This window comes from Myotis yumanensis, unplaced genomic scaffold (genome assembly GCF_028538775.1).
Source record: "Myotis yumanensis isolate MYYU_CA2020_CCGP unplaced genomic scaffold, mMyoYum1.0.hap1 SCAF_11, whole genome shotgun sequence".
NCBI classification, from domain to species: Eukaryota; Metazoa; Chordata; class Mammalia; order Chiroptera; family Vespertilionidae; genus Myotis; species Myotis yumanensis.
The window spans coordinates 45,152,056-45,171,683 of NW_027223762.1; the positions used below are offsets into that span (position 1 = coordinate 45,152,056).

General features: G+C 48.9%; 1 protein-coding gene across 1 annotated transcript in view; it reads left to right on the top strand.

Moving 5' to 3' along the window:
- The window catches only part of HK2 (hexokinase 2), a 64,324-nt gene extending 46,829 nt beyond the window's left edge, over window positions 1-17,495 (top strand). The window contains exons 8-18 of the mRNA XM_070429559.1: window positions 1,732-1,887; window positions 2,857-3,090; window positions 4,528-4,832; window positions 6,548-6,696; window positions 6,950-7,069; window positions 10,541-10,636; window positions 11,089-11,188; window positions 11,286-11,469; window positions 12,745-12,900; window positions 14,616-14,849; window positions 15,200-17,495. Coding sequence (XP_070285660.1) covers window positions 1,732-1,887; window positions 2,857-3,090; window positions 4,528-4,832; window positions 6,548-6,696; window positions 6,950-7,069; window positions 10,541-10,636; window positions 11,089-11,188; window positions 11,286-11,469; window positions 12,745-12,900; window positions 14,616-14,849; window positions 15,200-15,344 — 1,879 coding nt within the window. The 3' untranslated portion in view covers window positions 15,345-17,495. The remainder of the gene's footprint in view (window positions 1-1,731; window positions 1,888-2,856; window positions 3,091-4,527; window positions 4,833-6,547; window positions 6,697-6,949; window positions 7,070-10,540; window positions 10,637-11,088; window positions 11,189-11,285; window positions 11,470-12,744; window positions 12,901-14,615; window positions 14,850-15,199) is intronic.
- The last annotated feature ends 2,133 nt before the right edge of the window (window positions 17,496-19,628 follow it).

Here is a 19,628-nt window from a genome sequence, read left to right on the forward strand (position 1 = left end):
CCAGGAGCGATGTGCCCTTTGAAGTGTTAGAAGACAGAATTGCCAGCCCGGCCTTGGCAACCCACCCCTGGCTTACTTAGCCTTAGACAAATCAAATCAAAGTCGGAGGACATATCCCAGTGTCAGCCGTGGTAGTGACGAAGTTATTTTGGGGCTTGAGGAGGAACTTTGACGCTTTATATGTCTCTAAATAAATATTTTTTTCAAACATTGACGGAAACAAAGTGTTTTTAAAAACCAGAATTAAAAACTTTAAAAATCTGCCCACACTTCAGAAGCCCACTGGACACCCCTCCAACCTCACACAGGACCACCTATTTAGAGAACTCGACACACGAGTTCCTTGCTCTCGAAGCCGCTGTGCCTCCCAGGCCGTTGGCTGTGCTGGCGCTCACACATTTCAAATACACCCTCTGTCTGAGCAGTTTAGCCAGCTCTTCACTTAGCTCCAATTCTGCCACACTTGACCTTGGGTCTTGAGCAAGTCTCTTCCCGAGGGCCTGACTTCCTGGGACTCAGCACCAGGAGACATCTGAGTCCCTTCCCCGGCCCTGCTGTGGGCCTCCTTGGTGAAGCCTGGCCCAGTTAGTGCCTGCAGGCCCTGAGGGCCTCCTCTCCCTAGCACCCAGATCCTTTCTGAGATATCTAGAAAGGCCCTTCTTTGCCAAGAAGAATTGTAAAGGCTTCCTTTCCCATCACAGTCTGAAACAGAAAGCCTGTCTTCTAAAGAAAACAGTGCCATCTAGTGTTGAAGAAATAAATTCCCCCACTGCCCTCTCAGCTTGGGTCCCTGCCCTGGTGGTTCTTAAACATGCCTTTATCTTATCTAACCTGCCTGCTCAGGAACTTGCAGTATCTCTCACTCCCATATTCCTGAGAAACTTAAAGGCAGTGGTTCTCAACCTTCTGGCCCTTTAAATACAGTTCCTCATGTTGTGGCCCAACCATAAAATTATTTTCATTGCTACTTCATAACTGTAATGTTGCTACTGTTGTGAATCGTAATGTAAATATCTGATATGCAGGATGGTCTTAGGCGACCCCAGTGAGAGGGTCGTTCGCCCGCCAAAGGGGTCGCGACCCACAGGTTGAGAACCGCCTCTTTGAGGCATTTTGAGCTCTTTCTCAGCCGTCCCAACCTACTTTTCTAATCTTGCCCCATCAGTCCTCCTCCCTACACCCTCGGTGTTTTTCACATGTTAGGAATTCACAAATAGCCTGCAAGGTGTCAGGGGCGGTGTGAGGTGATGAATTGCTGGGCTTACAACACCTCCCCCCAATTTAATCATATTGACCTTTCTCTCTTGTAAATAAATATTGGGGTTCATTTTACATTAGGTTTCATTTTCAAAAATCACTTCCTTGCTAGAGGAAAAAAAATTTTAAACTCACTATCTTAAGTGGAACTTACTATACTGAAGTTTCAGACTATTACAGTATGTCCCACACTCCTCAGATGTTTTGTTTGCCTGCTATTGGCCCATCCTTTCCACAGTTTAAGGCCCACCTGCCTGCAGAGACAGCCCCGGCTCCCCAGCTCCTCCAACCCTGCCTGGGCTGTCCCTCCATACAGCTCATTCCCAGGCAGTGCCACACAAGTTAACCCTTCCGAGTGTATCAGCCTCTAACATTGTTGGAGTTCCACATGTGCGCATGTTGCCTCCTCAGGGAAGTTGTGAGCTCACAGACAGCAGGGATTTCATGGGGTTTCTGGTGTGTATCTTCCTGCAGATTTGAGAAGATGATCAGTGGGATGTACATGGGGGAACTGGTGAGGCTTATCCTGGTGAAGATGGCCAAGGAGGAGCTGCTTTTCAGGGGGAAGCTCAGCCCCGAACTCCTCGCCAAAGGCCGCTTTGAGACCAAAGATGTTTCAGATATTGAAGGGTAAGCTTTCGGGTCCCTCTCTGTTTACTGAAGAGTGATCAGGCCATTGGGGATGAAGAAGGGGCACTGGCCCTTGACCCCTCAAATGTGGACAGCAAGAGGGTCTCGCCCAACATGGACCATGGGGGGGGGGGGGCGCAGTGGTTTGAGGTCACTTAACACACAGTCTCCACTCTTGTCCATTGAGCGTGGTGATTTCTAAAGTGCCTCCCGGTGCTGACTGGCCTCCATGCTCAGAGATGTCACACTTGCATTCCTGCTTTGTGTGGGGTGGGGGTCAAGGTCTTGGCTTAATGCTAGAGGCTCCCCATTGGCCCCTTAATGACTCATTTCCATCCATGTCCTTTCCCTTCTGAAGCTCTGACGTTTCATTCTCTATTGGTGATTCTCAAAAAAGACTCCATTTTGACCTCTGCTTCATACAGAAGAATCGGTCCTTGGATGGCCCAGAGAGATACCCATTTAGTTCCAATAGCTAGAGCGGAGGCTGCATTTTCAGGGAGCAGCAGGGGTGGGAGTGAGAGTGGCTTAATTTTTGTCTTTCATTCAACAATATCCAGAGTTGGGCCTTGTTTCCTGTGCTTGAGATTTCCACTTGTGGCTTGAGGAGGCCCTGTCTCAGGGACCAGCTGGTGGAGAGGAGGAGGTGATTTGGGTGTAAAGGGAGCAGTGAAACAGTTCAAATGACTGGGAATGGAAACTCCTGAAGGAACTGTTCCTACTTGTTAAACCCGGAGGGGAGGAAAGTCCTCAAATTTGCGAGACACTTAGTTCCCCTAAGAAAGGTGCTACTCGCGCAGCACCAGCCCTTTATGACCGTATTTAGAGTGAATTGGGCGCCTGCCATCACTGGGAGATGACATTTGCTGAAGCTGCAGTTTCCTGCCCGCCCCTCCCCTCCCCCCATCCCTCTCCCACTGGCCACAGTGGATTGGATATGTGCCCACACACTCCCTTTCTGTTTCCCAGGGAGAAGGACGGTATCCGGAAGGCTCACGAGGTCCTGGTGCGGCTGGGCATAGAGCCGACACAGGAGGACTGCGTGGCCACTCACCGCATCTGCCAGATCGTGTCCACGCGCTCAGCCAGCCTGTGCGCGGCCACCCTGGCGGCTGTGCTGCGGCGCATCAAGGAGAACAAGGGCGAGGAGCGCCTGCGTTCCACCATTGGGGTGGACGGCTCCGTCTACAAGAAACACCCCCAGTGAGTCAGCCTTCGGGACCCACATTGATGGGGCTCCCGGAGCACTTGCGGACCCCTGACAGCCTCGAGAGAGACCCCAGTGACTCTAGGCGCCAACTCTGTTTTACATTCTGGGTGGTGGAGATGGACTGTGGCGTTGAGGGTCTTTGTAGAATAAAGTTCCCAGCGAGGCAAGTGGGAGCTGGGAGGGTGTCCTTGGCGAGGGTGGAGGTGATTTCTGAAGGCTGCGGGCCACTGGAGTTGGGGGGTGGGTCTACTCAGAGCTCTCCTGGCCACTACTCAGAGGGCTGTTGTTGCCACCCTCTTGTTTAGGAGTTAGTGTTTCTCTTTACTTCTTTGACCCTTTCATGATTCTTGACGGTCCCTTCAGATCCTGTGTCCTCTGCCAGGGGCCACCCCAGCTCAGTGGATTATCAGCCTCTCTGGCTGATCTGGGTATTGAACTGATCCTTCCCTGTCTTTCATGATTTTTTTTTTTTTTTTTTTGGTGGCACCCGGATAATCTGAGCTTTATTAAGGATTTAAACATCCAAACATTTTACAGAGGACACAAGGCTTCATATTTTGATTCCTTGGGTCATAAGTGCAAAAATATGCAAGTTTCAGTTGGGACCTAGAAGATCTATCTCTGTTGTGCCCACTTATCCATCGTGTTCATCTGTTATGAGTGCCAGGTCTATGGGCCTTCATTGACCGAACTGTTTGATGCAGAAAGTCTCAGCCCTACCATTCAGTCCCTGGCCTCCTAGTCCAGTGTTCCCAGCAATTTAAAGTGCACACAGATCACCTGGGGATCTTGCTAAGAGGCCGATTCTGATTCAGAAGTTCTGGGTTCAGGATGCTGCGGGCCCACAGACCACACCTGCAGTGGTGAGGTCCTGGAGATCATGACTCAGAGCAGCCACCACCCATGAATTTCTTGTTGAGCATACCTACCTACTCAGACATCTTGGGAAGCTTTGGCCGAAATTGACCGAAGAGACCACAGTCCAGAGTAGCATTTCAACTTTTTCTGATTTGGGTCTTTCCCAGGGAGCATCTAATGAAATGAATGATGAAACATGAATAGTAGTTGGTGTCAGAATCACCTGATTCCATTGGGTTCTCCAGCAAAGAGGATACTAGATGGGGCAGAGGAGCTGTGGCCTGTGGGAAGAGGAGGTCTATGTGACCGCCTGCAGGGGATAGTGGCTTCCTAGAAGAGCCTTCCCTTTCAATAGGCATTGGACCCCGCCAGGGTGGACACAGTTGGACATCTGAGCTTTCGTATAGTGACGTCTAACTTGGGAAAGAGTGGAGAGGGGATGTTCGGGGCAGATCTGCTTCTGCAGGTGCCTCTAGGCATTTGTGCTGAGGTGGTGAGCTAATGCTCCAACCATTAGCACCATTGACCCTAGCTGTGGACACCCATTTCTTACCCCATCTCGGTGCCTGCAGTTTCGCCAACCGTCTTCACAAGACGGTGCGGCGCCTGGTGCCTGACTGCGACGTCCGCTTCCTCCGCTCCGAGGATGGCAGTGGCAAGGGGGCAGCCATGGTGACAGCAGTGGCCTACCGGCTGGCCGACCAACACCGGGCCCGGCAGAAGATCTTGGAGTCTCTGAAGCTGAGCCGGGAGCAGCTGCTGGAAGTCAAGAAGAGGATGAAGCTAGAAATGGAGCGAGGGCTGAGCAAGGAGACTCATGCCGTTGCCCCGGTCAAGATGCTGCCCACCTACGTGTGCGCCACCCCTGATGGCACAGGTACATGCCAGGGCTGCCACTCAGCTCACCATGGTGGGCCTTTGTCCTGGTGTTGACACTCTAGGAGAACTCCTTAGCCTTAGCATTGGATGTTTGGACCAGAGCATGTTTCTCCAACTATAGTATACATGCTCCTCAACTTATGATAGCATTACATCCCAATAAACTCATCATAAGTTGAACACACATTTAATACACCCAACTTACCGAACATCACAGCCTAGCCTAGCCTAGCTTAAATGTGCTCAGAACACTTACGTACATTAGCCTACACTTGGGCAAAATCATCTGACACATGAATACACTGCGGAGTGCTGGTTGCTTACCCTGGGGATCGCATGGCTCACTAGGAGCTGTGGCTAGCTGCCACTGCCCATCACAAGAGAATTATAGCACATCACCAGCCCCAGGAAGAATCAAAATTCGAAGTATGGGTTCTACTCAATGTGAATTGCTTTCACACCATTGTAAAGTAAAAAATCATTAAACCAAATCATTGTAATTTGGGGACCATCTGTACAAGGAAATTCTAATGTTCAATAAGCTCAAGGCTAAAATTTGAGCTGTGGTGATTTAGTAAGTACTTACTGAATGCTTACGATGTATCAAGCACTTCTCTGAGCACTTAACACATGTCAATTCATTTAATCTTTACCTGTTAACAGAGATTAGTAGTTAATTTTATTTAACAAACTGTTAGGTTGGCACAGAACTAAGGAACACAGAAATAAAGAAACCTGCCCAGTTCACACAGCTGGAAAATGGCAAAGCTGGGATTCAAACCCAGGGATTTGGGTTCAGGGCCAGCTCTTGTAAGCCCTAGGTCAAGGGTTGGCACACTAAGGCCTACAGACTAAATCTGGCCCACCATCTATTTTTGTAAATAAAGTTTTATGACTGCACAGTCTTGCCCATTTGTCCACGTATTGTTTATGGCTGCTTTGCATTACCATGGCAGAGACTGGCTTACAAGGCCTAAAATGTTTACTGCCCAGCACTTTACAGAAAAATATTTGCTGACCCCTGGTCTACGTCTCACGACCAAAATGACTGCAGTTTTTCCCCCCATTCATTGGAAACAATCACTGAGCAGCGAATGTAGCACACTTGGTGCACGTTCCAGAGGCAGAGACTGGAACTTGGCCCCTGCTCCACCCTCTGCTGGCTGTGTGGCATCCAGCAAGTGACTCCCCCTAGGTCAGCTGGGTCGTGGGCCCTCATCAGAGGGAAACTGCAGTGCCTCGCTCTCTGGGCTGCCTGAGGGTTGCGTGAGCTCTGTGTGAGGGAGGAGCACATGGTGATTGCTCAACAAAGGAGGGTGTTTGTCTCTGCCATTCCTTCTCTAGTCTAGTCTATTCTAAATAAGGTGGCCTTTGACTTAGCATGAATGGCATGTTAGATATTTTTGAGTGCACGGTCGCCCTTTCCCCTGTTGTGATTGCAGAGGTCATTGAGACTTCTGGGCCCCAGCACTTGAACTCATTTGAGAACCACTAAGGAGCCAGCAGGTCTCTGGTCCTGGGGTCTTATATTCTTTACTGTTAGGTGGAGCTCACAGTCCATCACCCCTGACGTTGTCGAGGGCTTCCCTCCCTCCCCCACCCCCCGCCCCCCAGGAGACCTCCCCATTAGGGAAAGGTGCTTTAGATCCTGTCACTCTGTGCTCTGGTCATGTGGTGATGCCCCACTCATCATCTTCCTGGGTTTATTTTCAGAGAAAGGTGATTTCCTGGCCTTGGACCTTGGGGGTACCAATTTCCGGGTCCTGCTGGTGCGTGTGCGGAACGGGAAGCGGCGCGGAGTGGAGATGCACAACAAGATCTACGCCATCCCGCAGGAGGTCATGCACGGCACAGGGGACGAGGTGAGGCAGGGCAACACCTCTGGGAGGGGATCCCAGTAGATACCCACTTCTTCCCTGGGAGGGCAGTGCCTCCTCTGCCCACCGTGGTCCCAGGGAGGACTAGGTGGGCCAGGATCCAGGGCTGGCCTTACTCAGGATTACACCTGGCCTTGCATTTCTCCTGGGTGGAGGCCTCACTCGTGCTCAAGCCTTGCTGGGGGGAGCCTGCCCTGTCCAAGGGCCCCCTTCCTGAGAGCACAGCTTCTCCCTGCAGCTCTTTGACCATATCGTCCAGTGCATCGCCGACTTCCTTGAGTACATGGGCATGAAGGGCGTGTCCCTGCCCCTGGGCTTCACCTTCTCTTTCCCCTGCCAGCAGAACAGCCTGGATGAGGTAAGAGGCCCTTCCTGGAGGGCTCTGCTGTGGGTTTTATTGACTGTATACCAGCCAGAAAGTTGAGCGTAGAGGAGGAAAAGAAGGGCGAGCATGAGCTGTTGGGAGGAGGGGCCTGTTGGTGGGAAGAGTGAGTCAGAGCTGGCGGAGGTTAACTAGCTTAGCTCGGCTGTAACAAGCAATCTTTGGGATCACAATGAGGATACTAATCAAAATATTAACATTTTCCAAGCAGTTTATGTCAGGTACTGGGCCAGGCTTTCTACACACATTACTTCATTTAACTCTCATGGCAACCTATAAGGTAGGTGTTTGTACACCCATTTTGCAGAAAGGAAAATAAGGTCCATAGCGATGCCAAATATCCAAACCCGCCATTTCTTAGGTTGCAAAACCCAGACCAGGTCAGATAGCTTCAGAACGACCAAGCCACAATTTGAATTCTGGTGTCCTGACACCTCAGCCCATGCTCTCAACGAAGCTCAGCTGCTCCCGAGGCTCTTGGTTTGGGCTCAGGACATTTTCATTCCCCTCTGGTCATTCTGATGCCCTCGCTCTTCTCTAGTCTCACCTTTGCTTTCATTCCCTTGGATGAATGAAGCAAGTGGAGAATACTGGTGCTCCCAAGTATTCTGGACATGGGTGTGTTGAGAAGTGTCAAGAGACTGAGTAGGTGGTGCTCAGGCTTGATCTGGGTCCATACTTGGTCTATTAGATGTCAAAATACTGTCGTGTAAGCAGTTGTTCCTCTGTGTTTTTGTTGGGAAGCTTGCGTGCCTGGTACAGGTGGGTAGTATGCTGTGGGTGGAGTTGCCAGGGGACCAGAGGCATAGATCCTGCTCTAGGTGCTTACAAAGAGACTGGGCTGATGAAGCGAGCTTAGGAAAGCCAGAGCTGCCCTTTGGAATGTGGCACCAGTGGGTGCAAAAGTCCCGAGGAGGCGTGGTGTGACGTATTCTGAGCACATGCATGGAGGGCCCGAGGAATCCTTGGACCGTCTCAGTCAGAGGAAGGGGTTGATAGGGCTGAAAGGCAAGCAGCCTGCAGTGTGGAGGAGGGCATGTAGGCGGAACAGTCACAGGTTCCGTGAGCTTGGCCCCGTGGTGAGAAGGGCCGAGTTTTCTACAGGGGCCCTGGAGCAGCAACCCTTAGGTTGCTCAGCTGAGTTTTGTAACTGCCTCCTGCTCCTCCCCTCTGAGAGCCAAATTCACCGTGTGCACTAAGACAGCTAAGGTTTGGGGATGATCTGCCTTAAAAACCCTGCCTAACCCAGCATTTCCCAATATCTGTTAACATCTGTCCAGCGTTAACGACTCCAGTGTTGCGTTTAGCTCTTCCAGTTTCTTTGTCTCAGCACATTTTTGTCAGTGTCATTGGGTTTTCAGAGCCTTCACATTTGCACTCATTTGGCAAAGGGAATTATCAAACATGTGGATAAATATTTACGTGATATTGGATGAAACGTAGAAACAAGCCTAATTGTTCAATGGTCAGTAAATATTTAATAAATTATGAGCCATTTACTGCCTCATATCAGTGACTAGTTAAGAGAAGTCTTATCTCTACACTATACAAACATACAAAAAATACAATTAATAGGAAGATAAAACCATAACACTCCAGTGTATATACTTCCAGCCTTTTCCTTCTAAAGTATTTTAAAACAGACACTGTCTTGCTTTACATGCCAACATGTTATGTGTATTTTTATATTTATCTGGTGTTAACTGTTTTTGCCCGAATTGGCAGATTCCAGGCCTAAGTTTCTACAAGGACCATGTGTTCAGTCTAGAACTGTAAAACTTTAGAGCAAATAAAGCAGAGGCTGGGTTCTGCTCTGGTGAGATCATCCAGCGGATGGGAAACCAGCAGGTGCTAAGGCCTGGAGGCCTTGACTGGCTGGTGGCCTTGGGCGAGTCTCCCCAGCTGTTGGGGCCTCTGCTTGTCTTAGTTCCACCGGAATAATGTTATTTGAACATTTCGTAACCTGAAAGTGGCCATAATACAGAATTTAATAGAGACGTGAAGTTAATTTGTAGACAAGAAAGCTGGGTGGAGATTAGCACACAGGTGTTTGGATGTAGGTGTGGAAACCAGGACCTGCCGGACTGCACTGCTTTTCTGAATCTCCCAGATCAGAACACAGTGACACATTCACGTTGCCTAGTGATACCAAACTCCTGGGCCATGAAATGCCAGGCTGGTGGGCATGAACAACCAAACAAGGCCTGGGAGAACACAAAGCCTGTTTATAGATTCTGCTGTCTTGGGAAGGGGGCCTGCATGTCCTTCACTTTTGTTTCTTTTTTAAAAAATTTAATATATTTTTATTGATTTTAGAGCGGAAGAGAGAGGGAGAGAGAAACTTCAATGTTGGGAGAGAATCACTGATTGACTGCCTTCTGTACACCCCACTTTGGGGATCCAGCCCACAACCCGGGCATGTGCCCTGACCAGGAATCGAACCATGACTTCCTGGTTCATAGGTCAACGCTCAACCACTGAGCCACATCAGCCGGGCCTTCCACATTTGTTTCTTTTTTTCTTTTTTCTTTTTAAAAATATATTTTATTGATTTTTTTACAGAGAGGAAGGGAAAGGGATAGAGAGTTAGAAACATTGATGAGAGAGAAACATCGATCAGCTGCCTCCTGCATACTCCCTACTGGGTATGTGCCCGCAACCAAGGTACATGCCCTTGACTGGAATCGAACCTGGGACCCTTGAGTACACAGGCTGACACCCTATCCACTGAGCCAAACCGGTTAGAGCAACACATTTGTTTCTTGATGGGCTACAGCAGCAAAGAGGGAACCAGGGAACAAAACCCTTTCTTTTTTGAACATTTCTCTCATGGTCAAAGCCACCATGTTACCTGTTCCTGGAGGGTCCCATGGCATGGCACAGGGCCACAGTACGGATGAGAGGGCTGCAGGGGAACTCCAAGGAGCTCAGAGTGCTTTCCTCACGGGAAGGGTGGTGAAGCCTAGATGTCACCCCAACTATGGGCAGGGCATTTGTTCACTGTATACTTAGTTCGATGTAAATGTAGGTGGGGCCGGGGTAAACTGCCTTTCCCAGCAAAGGAAATAAGCTTATAGAACTTAGTTCCCTGGCAGGCACAGTTGTGTGATGCTTGTGGCCTGTCCATTGGAGTCGCTGGGCCTGGGAGTGAGTCCTGCTCCTCTTCTCCAAGCTGCAGGCCTTCTACCAGTTACTCCAGAGCCATGGTTACCTGTAAAATGGGCACGACAATGACAGGCATTGCACAAGGTTGCTGTGAGGATTAAATGCTGTGATGCAGGAGATGTGCTTAGCCTGGTACAGTGTAGGCACTCAGTAAATCCAAGTAAGGGAAACCATTGTGGGTGAGATGATTGGTTCCTAAAGGGCATCTGTATAACAGGTGTAAGGGAATGACCCAGGAATCCTTCTCTGATGCCCTAACTACTGCTCCCGTGTGATTTTTAGAGCATCCTCCTCAAGTGGACGAAAGGTTTCAAGGCATCTGGCTGCGAGGGTGAGGACGTGGTCACCCTGCTGAAGGAAGCCATCCACCGGCGAGAGGTGGGAGAGACACGGCGAGGCCTGTGTGTTCAGAACGTGGGGAAGTGCTGAGTGTGGTTGAATTGGTCAGCTGGAGAAGTAGCATAATCCTTCAGCAGTTTGTGTGTGTCTGCTGTGTGTCAAGCCTGCTCTTGGCCCTGGGGACTCAGGAACGACCATAACAAACTCTTGTCCTGTAAACAAACCCAGGAGCTAATGTCATTGCTGTAGAGCTATGACGAGAAATGAAGTTGGGCGAGAACAGAGTGGGTGGGCTGGGGAAGGGGCACTCTTTTCAATAGTTATAACCAGGGAAGGTCTCTGAGGAGGTGACCTTTGAGCAGAGACCTGCGTGCAAAGAGAACGAGCCATGCTGTATGCCTCTTCTGTTCATGGAAATCTCCCTTGCAAGTGTCTGGAGGGGGAATGTTGTGATTCATTTGTGGACTGGGAATCTACTTTTGCCCTCTTAGGAGTTTGACCTGGACGTGGTGGCCGTGGTGAATGACACAGTGGGGACTATGATGACCTGTGGCTATGAAGACCCTCACTGTGAAGTTGGCCTCATTGTTGGTAAGGACCTAGGCTCTCCTTCCCACATGGGGTCACCCGGCCTCGGGTGGGTGGGAGACGGTGCTGAGTGAGGCCCTGACATCTCTGTGATTGGCAGGCACGGGCAGCAATGCCTGCTACATGGAGGAGATGCGGAACGTGGAGCTTGTGGATGGGGAAGAGGGGCGGATGTGTGTCAACATGGAGTGGGGAGCTTTCGGGGACAATGGGTGCCTAGATGACTTCCGCACGGAATTTGATGTGGCTGTGGATGAGCTTTCCCTCAACCCTGGCAAACAGAGGTAGGCGCCCAACTGCTTGTGGCCTCTGGGTCGTGTATCCCAGAACTGGATGGAGACAAGTAATCAGATCCTGTACAACATGTTAATATGTTAATAGAAAGGATTTCCTTGGGAAGGGTTTCTTATCCAATACATCTGGAAAGTTCTGGGTCCTTTTCCCCCTGCTGGATGGTGATGCGTTCCAAGCCCAGTTGGGAGAACAAATCACAACAGTATATTGCGAGGGGATTTCATACAGGGAACTGGTCACAGAGTTTTTAGAGGGATGAAAAAATAAAAGGGGACACAGAGTTAGTACATGTAAGAAGCAGCTCCCGCCCCTAGGACTGTGAGAACAGGTCAGGGAGAGAGTTAAGACCTAGGTCTGGGATGGTGGGGAAAAAAAAAGAGAATTGAATCAGTCATGCTACCAGGGTGAAGAAGGAAGCACTGCTGGGGTGAGGCAGATGGGAACAGGAAGCAGGCAGGAGCAGACCTCTTCCTCCTCCTCCCTCCATCCAGTATGTAGCGCCCTCTGTTGTCAGGACTGAACGAGGTGCCAGCCCCAGCAAGCACCACAAAGCCCCTGTGTGAAGTGGGGGGAATCTGAGCTGAGAGACTAGTGTAAGATCCAGCACGCTCCCCACTAGGAAGATGTAGTGTTTCCTGACTACATTAATCAGGGACCAATGTACTGTGCAATATACTTCGCAAAACATCTGTGTCCAGTAGAGGTCACAGACAACATTAGTGAAGGACACACGCTGGGGTAAAGCAAGACAGAGTAGCAAGGGGGTCTTGGTTGAAACTGGAGACCTCGACTTTTGTAAGGGCTCCTCGGGGCCCAAAGGCCCTCAGCCACTGAGTAGTCACATTCAGTTTTGGGACCAGGACAGGACGACTCCAGCTGGCACTAGTTACTTAGCCGATAATGATTAGGTGTAGGAGAAAGCATGCCAAATGCCTAGTGAGGTTAAGGGCTAAGACTCCTCCCCTTCTCCTGGAAGGGTGTTCGCTTTGGGTTTATATTCCTTCTTGAGGCGTCAGGAATAAGCCTTGGAAGGAAAATGAGCCCAGAAGGTGGGCCAATCCCAGGGACCCTGTGGGCCTCCGGCACTGTAGCCAGCTTCACCGAACACGAGGAATCCTGTGAGTCGGGTAGCATTTCCCTTCCCACCACAGGGAATCTGCACCCCTCTGCTGTCACATGTGTCAGGGGACTGAATTGGTCTGTCGTGTCTCATCACATCCCGCCACCTTCCTACTTAATCTCCATGGATGTCACCCACATTGCAGGTTTGAGAAAATGATCAGTGGCATGTACCTGGGCGAGATTGTCCGAAACATCCTCATTGACTTCACCAAGCGTGGGCTGCTCTTCCGTGGCCGCATCTCAGAGCGACTCAAGACAAGGGGAATCTTTGAAACCAAGTTCCTGTCTCAGATTGAGAGGTGAGGATTTCGGTCCTGGAGTAGGGTACGGCCATGTCCTCTTCATGGACAGACACGCTGCAGGTTCTATCAGGGCGTGGCTTACAGACAGGTCAGTTTAGTTGCTGGCACATTCATATCTGTAGTGTATATTCCAAGTACCTTAATATATATATATATATATGTATATATATATATTAATATATTAATATATATTATATATAATCAATATATATTATAAAGTCAATAATATATATCAATATATGTTATTGATTTCAGAGAGAGGAAGAGAGAGATAGAAACATCAATGATGAGAGAGAGTCATTGATTGGCTGCCTGCTGCATGCCCCCTACTGGGGATCGAGCCCACAACCTGGGCATATGCCCTGACCAGGAATCAAACTGTGACCTCCTGTTCATAGGTTGATGCTCAAACACTGAGCCACTGTGGCCAGGCTATATTTCAAGTGTCTTATGGACAGTTGTCATTTAAGGGGAAACATATAACATTCCCATGAAAAATTATGCTAAGCTGGCATGAGCCCCTGCAAAGTCATATTGGGTCTCAGATCAAATATCAAAGTTAGAAAGAGACCTGCTCATAAGAGGCAAATCGGAATGCACAGAGGAAGAGAACCCATTAAAGCACTTAGGCGTGGCCGAGGGTCTTCCTGCCTGCTGCCGCAGTAAAGAGGCACCCGGGACTGCGTGCAGGTGGTTCGTCAGGCAATGCCAAAGGAGGCCGTGTGGCGGCTCATTATAGCAAATCCTTCCCTCTCCGGTCTAATGGCAGAAGAGTCTGCTCCAAATCAGAACAGTGAATTTCAGAGCCCTTTAAAATTTAATGCTCTGTCATTACTCTCAGGCGCATAGAAAAACAGGAACCGACATGAGTGGGGCCTGAGGCTGTGTGCACATAGAAAGGACATATTCTACATGTCTGCTCATGTAGATGACTCCAGGGTTCTCAAGTACTGCCCTTTATACACGAGGGCAGTGATGGCGAACCTATGACACGCGTGTCAGAGGTGACACGCGAACTCATCTTTTTGGTTGATTTTCCTTTGTTAAATGGCATTTAAATATATAAAATAAATATCAAAAATATAAGTCTTTGTTTTACTATGGTTGCAAATATCAAAAAATTTCTATATGTGACACGGCACTAGAGTTAAGTTAGGGGTTTTCAAAACGCTGACACGCCGAGCTCAAAAGGTTCGCCATCACTGCACTAGGGTTCATTTTCTTCCTACAATTTTATTTACATTTGTTTCGTAAATATTACTCAAGTGGATTTCAGACCACCCAGGGTGGGGGAGTAGGAATAGAACATGGATCTGATGTTGGCCAGTGATGCTTGTCTTGCTGACTCATGCACAGCACTGGGAGAATGGACGTGAGAGAGCTTTGCAACCGACAACTGCCACATGAGCGTTATCCTGTCTTTGTTTTCTCTGAGTGAGTGGAATACCTAGACGGCGAATTTCCTTTCGTTTTGTGTATCAAAACCACGGTAGCTGTAGTAGCATTGCTGCACCTCATCTAGGCCAAGTGGAATAGGGAGCTGTTTCTTCGTGTCACAGCTTGACCCAGGAAGAGTGTGTTCGGTCCCATGGGATGAGCTCAGAATAGGAGCCACCTTGCAGGGCGCTGGCCTTTATCCCAGCTCCTGCATGGCCAGGCTCCTGACCCCTCTGGCACGTGACTAACCACCTGCTGTCTCCCTCCCACCCCAGTGACTGCCTGGCCCTGCTGCAGGTCCGAGCCATCCTGCACCACTTGGGGCTCGAGAGCACCTGTGACGACAGCATCATCGTCAAGGAGGTGTGCACCGTCGTGGCGCGGCGGGCAGCCCAGCTCTGCGGCGCCGGCATGGCCGCCGTGGTGGACAAGATACGAGAAAACCGCGGGCTGGACACTCTGAAAGTGACAGTGGGTGTGGACGGAACCCTCTACAAGCTCCATCCTCAGTGAGTGACCACGCTCCCTGCCCATCTTTCTCCCTCTCTCTCTGTTCGTGATGGTTGAACGCCTCTTTCACTGAGTAGTTTTAAGAACATAACTCGCCCAAATCTCAGAGGTTTCAATCTTAGCCCTCCACTCGCCTGCTCTGATGTAGAATTTGGGCATTTCGCTAGTGGCTCCAAGCCTGTTTCCTGATATGTACTTTGTAGTAAGTGTTTATTTAGTACACGGTAGCTGTCATTCTTTTCTTCATTTAAGTATCCCTGGGTTTCCAGCGTCACTTCACAGGGTCTCATCTCTGCGACACAGAGCAGTCGTGACTAAGGTTTTTTTCCTGTCTCTTCCCAACCTCCAGCTTTGCCAAAGTCATGCATGCGACAGTGAAGGACCTGGCTCCGAGGTGTGACGTGTCCTTCCTGGAGTCGGAGGACGGCAGCGGGAAGGGGGCGGCTCTCATCACCGCAGTGGCCTGTCGCATCCGCGAGGCCGGACAGCGATAGGGTCCCCGGAGTCTCGGCAGGGGCTTCCTCTGGTTCCCGTCTCCCCTGCTTTAAATTGAGATGCCATCCCCTGTGTCAGAGACAGACTCTTAGCTCGTCCTTGGCAGCGGGGACCCTGCCAGCCTGCGTTTTGTCTCTGTGTGTCCTCACTCTAGAGTTTGGTGCCCACACCTTGGCCCTCCTGAGAAAAATGCCCATTTGAAGTATAGATTTGTTCACATTAGTCACAACCATTCCCCTTGGTTCTCTTAAAACTTAGAACAAATTTTAACCTTTAGTTAACCCCCCACCTCCCCCACCCCTGGCCAACTTCTAGGTCCCTGTACAATCCTGCAGGGTGGGGACACTAATGAAAAAATATGGCTGCTTCACCTTGAACCCTGGCTGCTTCACCTTGGACCCCGAACATGGTATTTCTAGGTGGAGAACGTCCCCCAGGAGGTTGGCACTGTTTCTCAGAGACCTGGGAGGTCTCCACTAACTTGAGCCTGGTTCTCCCACTGGCAGAACATGGGGGAGGGGAGGGGTGCCATGGAGGGAAGTCCTGGATGGCCATGCGAAAGCCCCTCTTCAGCCTCATCCGCAAGCATGGCCCGGTGGGTGGCTGTTCCTGGAATCGGAGCATCCTGAGTCTGAGCGTGCAATACCAAAGCCACGAGCTGACACGTCGTGCGCGTGGACTTGTCTCATCCCCATGTGTGGTCACCAGTCATCCTTGGGCAATGGACCTTGAGGGGAGGGTGGGGAACGTCTTGGTCTGTTTTTAAAAAACGTTTCCTACAGAAGTGTAAACACTGTATTTTCATTTTAACTTATGTTTGAAAATTTATTTAGTTCCACAAAGCACATGTGTGCTTCCTCATCTGGATACTGGATGTAATGATCGGTTGTATGTATGTATTTATATGTTAGTTTGCCATGTATATAGATACACAGGGTCTCCTCAGACCTGGCCTACTAGTAGATGGGTAGTTAAAGGATGGAAGGAGAAGATGCTGATTGGTTAGTAGAAATACCTCATTCGCCTGTGGGAAGAGAAGGGAAGCTCTTCATGGTGAGTGAATGGCCAAGCAACTCCCTCCTGGTTCCTCCTTTCCCTGCAGACTCTGGAATGCGGAAAGCAAGGGAGAGAGCGAAGGAGGCTGGGCCTATGGGTTGAAGAAATCCCAGCCCTAGCTGCTCTGTAGGAACTTTCCTGGGGCAATATTACCTGGATGTTAACCAAAGGACTCAGACTATGGAACTTTACTCTTAAGGCATTCGGTAGACTTTTAAAGCTCTCTAACAAGACAAGAGAAGCCACCAAAAACACTTTAAAAAAAAATTGTGCCTGACCGTTGATAACAAACCAAAATAATGAAATAAACAATGGAATGAAGCCTCGGGGACAGCACTTTGGAGAGTTGTGTCCTAGCAAAATTGGGTTTGTAAATGTTTTACAAGGAGCGTGTGGAGGGCTTCTTTAGCCGGAGCTGTTTTTACACAGTATTTATTCCAAATTGCTGGGGGAAGCAGTATAAAACCTTTCATACCCTACTCTCCAGGAGTGAAGGTCATTCTGAATCCTTAAGCCCACTTCATCCCTAAAATATGAGGCCCACACACGTTGAGCCTGAATACTGAATTATAAAGAAGGAATGGCCTTGCAACACTGTGGACTAGGACACAAGGGTCAGGACAGAAAGATGGGAGAGACAAGTTTCAACAGCACCCAATTCTTGCACATTTATCCAATTTGTATTGAGAACAGGGTCTAGATTTGTGTGTTACTAAAGGATGCCTAAGAAATAGAGATGAACTTTAACCTTTAAACTGGACAGTTAGGCTTCTTCTAGGAAATTGCTCATTTTTTAAAGGTCGAGCTGTGTGTGGCTATGAAAGATGTGTGGTAGGTTTCCAAAAAGGAACACTGGCAAGTGCGCTTTGAGTGTCTGTGTTCCCACAACTAGGTGACTGTTCCTTGCTGATGCTGCTCTGCCTGATGTAAATACAGGGAATCTCAACCTTGGACTGGGATGTGCCGAATAGCGGGTCGTCTCAAATCCTCGAGCACTCGGTCTAGTGAAGATGTTGTCGTGAACCATAAAGAACTAGTTGCATTAACAATGTGACGTTAAATATTATTAATAAATGTTAACATTTTTCAAAATACTCCATGTGTGATTCATGAGTATTTGCAAGAGGGCAGTCACGTGTTTGGGGCATATACGTACTTCCTGGCCAGTATGAATCATGTATGGGTGTCACGATTTTGACTGCATGTGCTTGGATAGGTGTACACATGAAGCAGGCGGCTTCTCCAGAATTAAATGACAAAGTTTTATTCAAGGGCCTTAAAGCGGATTGCAGTTCAGGAAACACTACCAGCTAAAACCCAGAGTATTCTGGAGAAAAAGGAAGGTTGAGAGTTTTTATAGTAAAAAAGCACACTCTTGAGAAGAATCAGTTCTGCATTTTTAGCTTCTGGTTATCTTCCAGATACCCGATGTTCTGGACAATGAAATAATCCTTCCTAACTTCTTCAGAGGGTTATCTAGAGGATTTATGTATATCCAGACATTGATGCACAAATGAGAGTTCCAAAGTTTAAGTTCGCAGGCTACTAAAGTGAGATAAAATTGATTTCTCGTGTCTCAGCTGCTCTGATTTAAGTGGTTTTGTTAGCTTGCCTATAGGGACTCCATTTTGTTTCTTCCCTCTTCCCTCAGAGGCATGTGGCCAGGACTTGGCCTTGACCCCAGATATTTCTCTTCCCAGAAACGCAGCTCTGCAACTGGAAGATGACTTTCCCTGGCCCCTCGGTTTCAAGCACCATTGAAGAATTACAGCTGGCCCTGACGTCTACAGTTTAAGCAGTTTGTTGAGATCTAGCAGAACCCTCCAAGGTGCTGGCTGCTTTCTGCAGGCCCATGTAGTTCACACCCAGGATAGACAGCCCTTACATGAACATCTGAAGAGCATTTGCCTTTATGGTCTCACTACCAACCTTCCTCGTCTCCCTAATATGCAAAGCACAAACCTGGGAAATAAATTCCTCGCAAGTCCCCAGTGATATCCACTGACATTGACATGGCCCTGCTTGACTGACAATCATAGGGAGGAAACTGACCAAGGGTAACAGGATGCTAGAGATAGCTGGGGGGAAAAAATGGACCCTCACTAGTGGTGAAAGAAATGAAAATGAGACCCTAGTCTTCCAACTTCAATTTGGAGAGTTTAAGGGAGCATTCTCACGCTATTGGGGGGAGTGCAAATTAGTACAAACATTTAAGAGGGAAAAAGGCAATACACATCAAAACATGTTTTGGATAATTTTTAGAAATCTGTGCAGAAGAAATACACATAATTGGAGACTAAGATTTGGCTGTAAAGATACTGACTACTGCATGATTTTTAATAGCAAAAAGGAGGCACTCCTTATGATGGATCGGCTCATTTTGTATCAGGGTCAAGTCAGGAAGACAATCCACTTCATTCAAACATGTTAAAACAAGGACTTGGGCCCAGCTGGAGTGGCTCCATGATTGAGCATGGACCTGTGAACCAGGAGGTCAGGGTTCGATTCCTGGTCAGGGCACATGCACAGGTTGTGGGGCATGGATGAAGCAGCCAATCAATGATTCACTCTCATCATTGATGTTTCTATCTCTCCCTCTCCCTTCCTCTCAGAAATCAATTAAAAAAATAAAATAAAACAGGGACTTGGTTATATCAGTGATGGAAGAGCTGAGAAACCAAACACTAGAGAAGCACCCCAGAGATTAACATCAAAAAAGCCACTTCTACCTCACTGGCTGGACCAGAGTCCAAAAGCTGGGGAGGGGATGCAGGAGCTGGAACCGCAGAGCCTAGCAGGACGCCAGCTGGCAAAGGGAATCTGGGAAATGTAGTGCCTGTGACTCAGGAGGGGGTCGGGGTGGGGGGATGGGCCTGGGGCTGAGTAATAAGTAACTGGCATGTATCCTATAGAACAGTGGTATTGTTTTAGAAGAATATTTAGTATCACAGAAAATGTTGCCAAAAGTATGTTACAGAGCAGTATATTATGATTCTGTGTTTTTTTTTGTTTTGTTTTTTTAATTAAAATACATGACATGAGGTATAATGTGTTTCCCTGAATGTCTCCTTGGCCTGGCTGGACTGTGGGCATGAAGAAGCCTCTACCTCGGTGGCAATGGCCTCAGCCCTTTTCCTCAGCAGCTGCCCTTCAGATTTTCCTTCTCTGGGAGTTAGGCATCCAGCTCCTCTTGGCCTGCCAGCCTCAGTCCGAGGCCACTCAGGGCA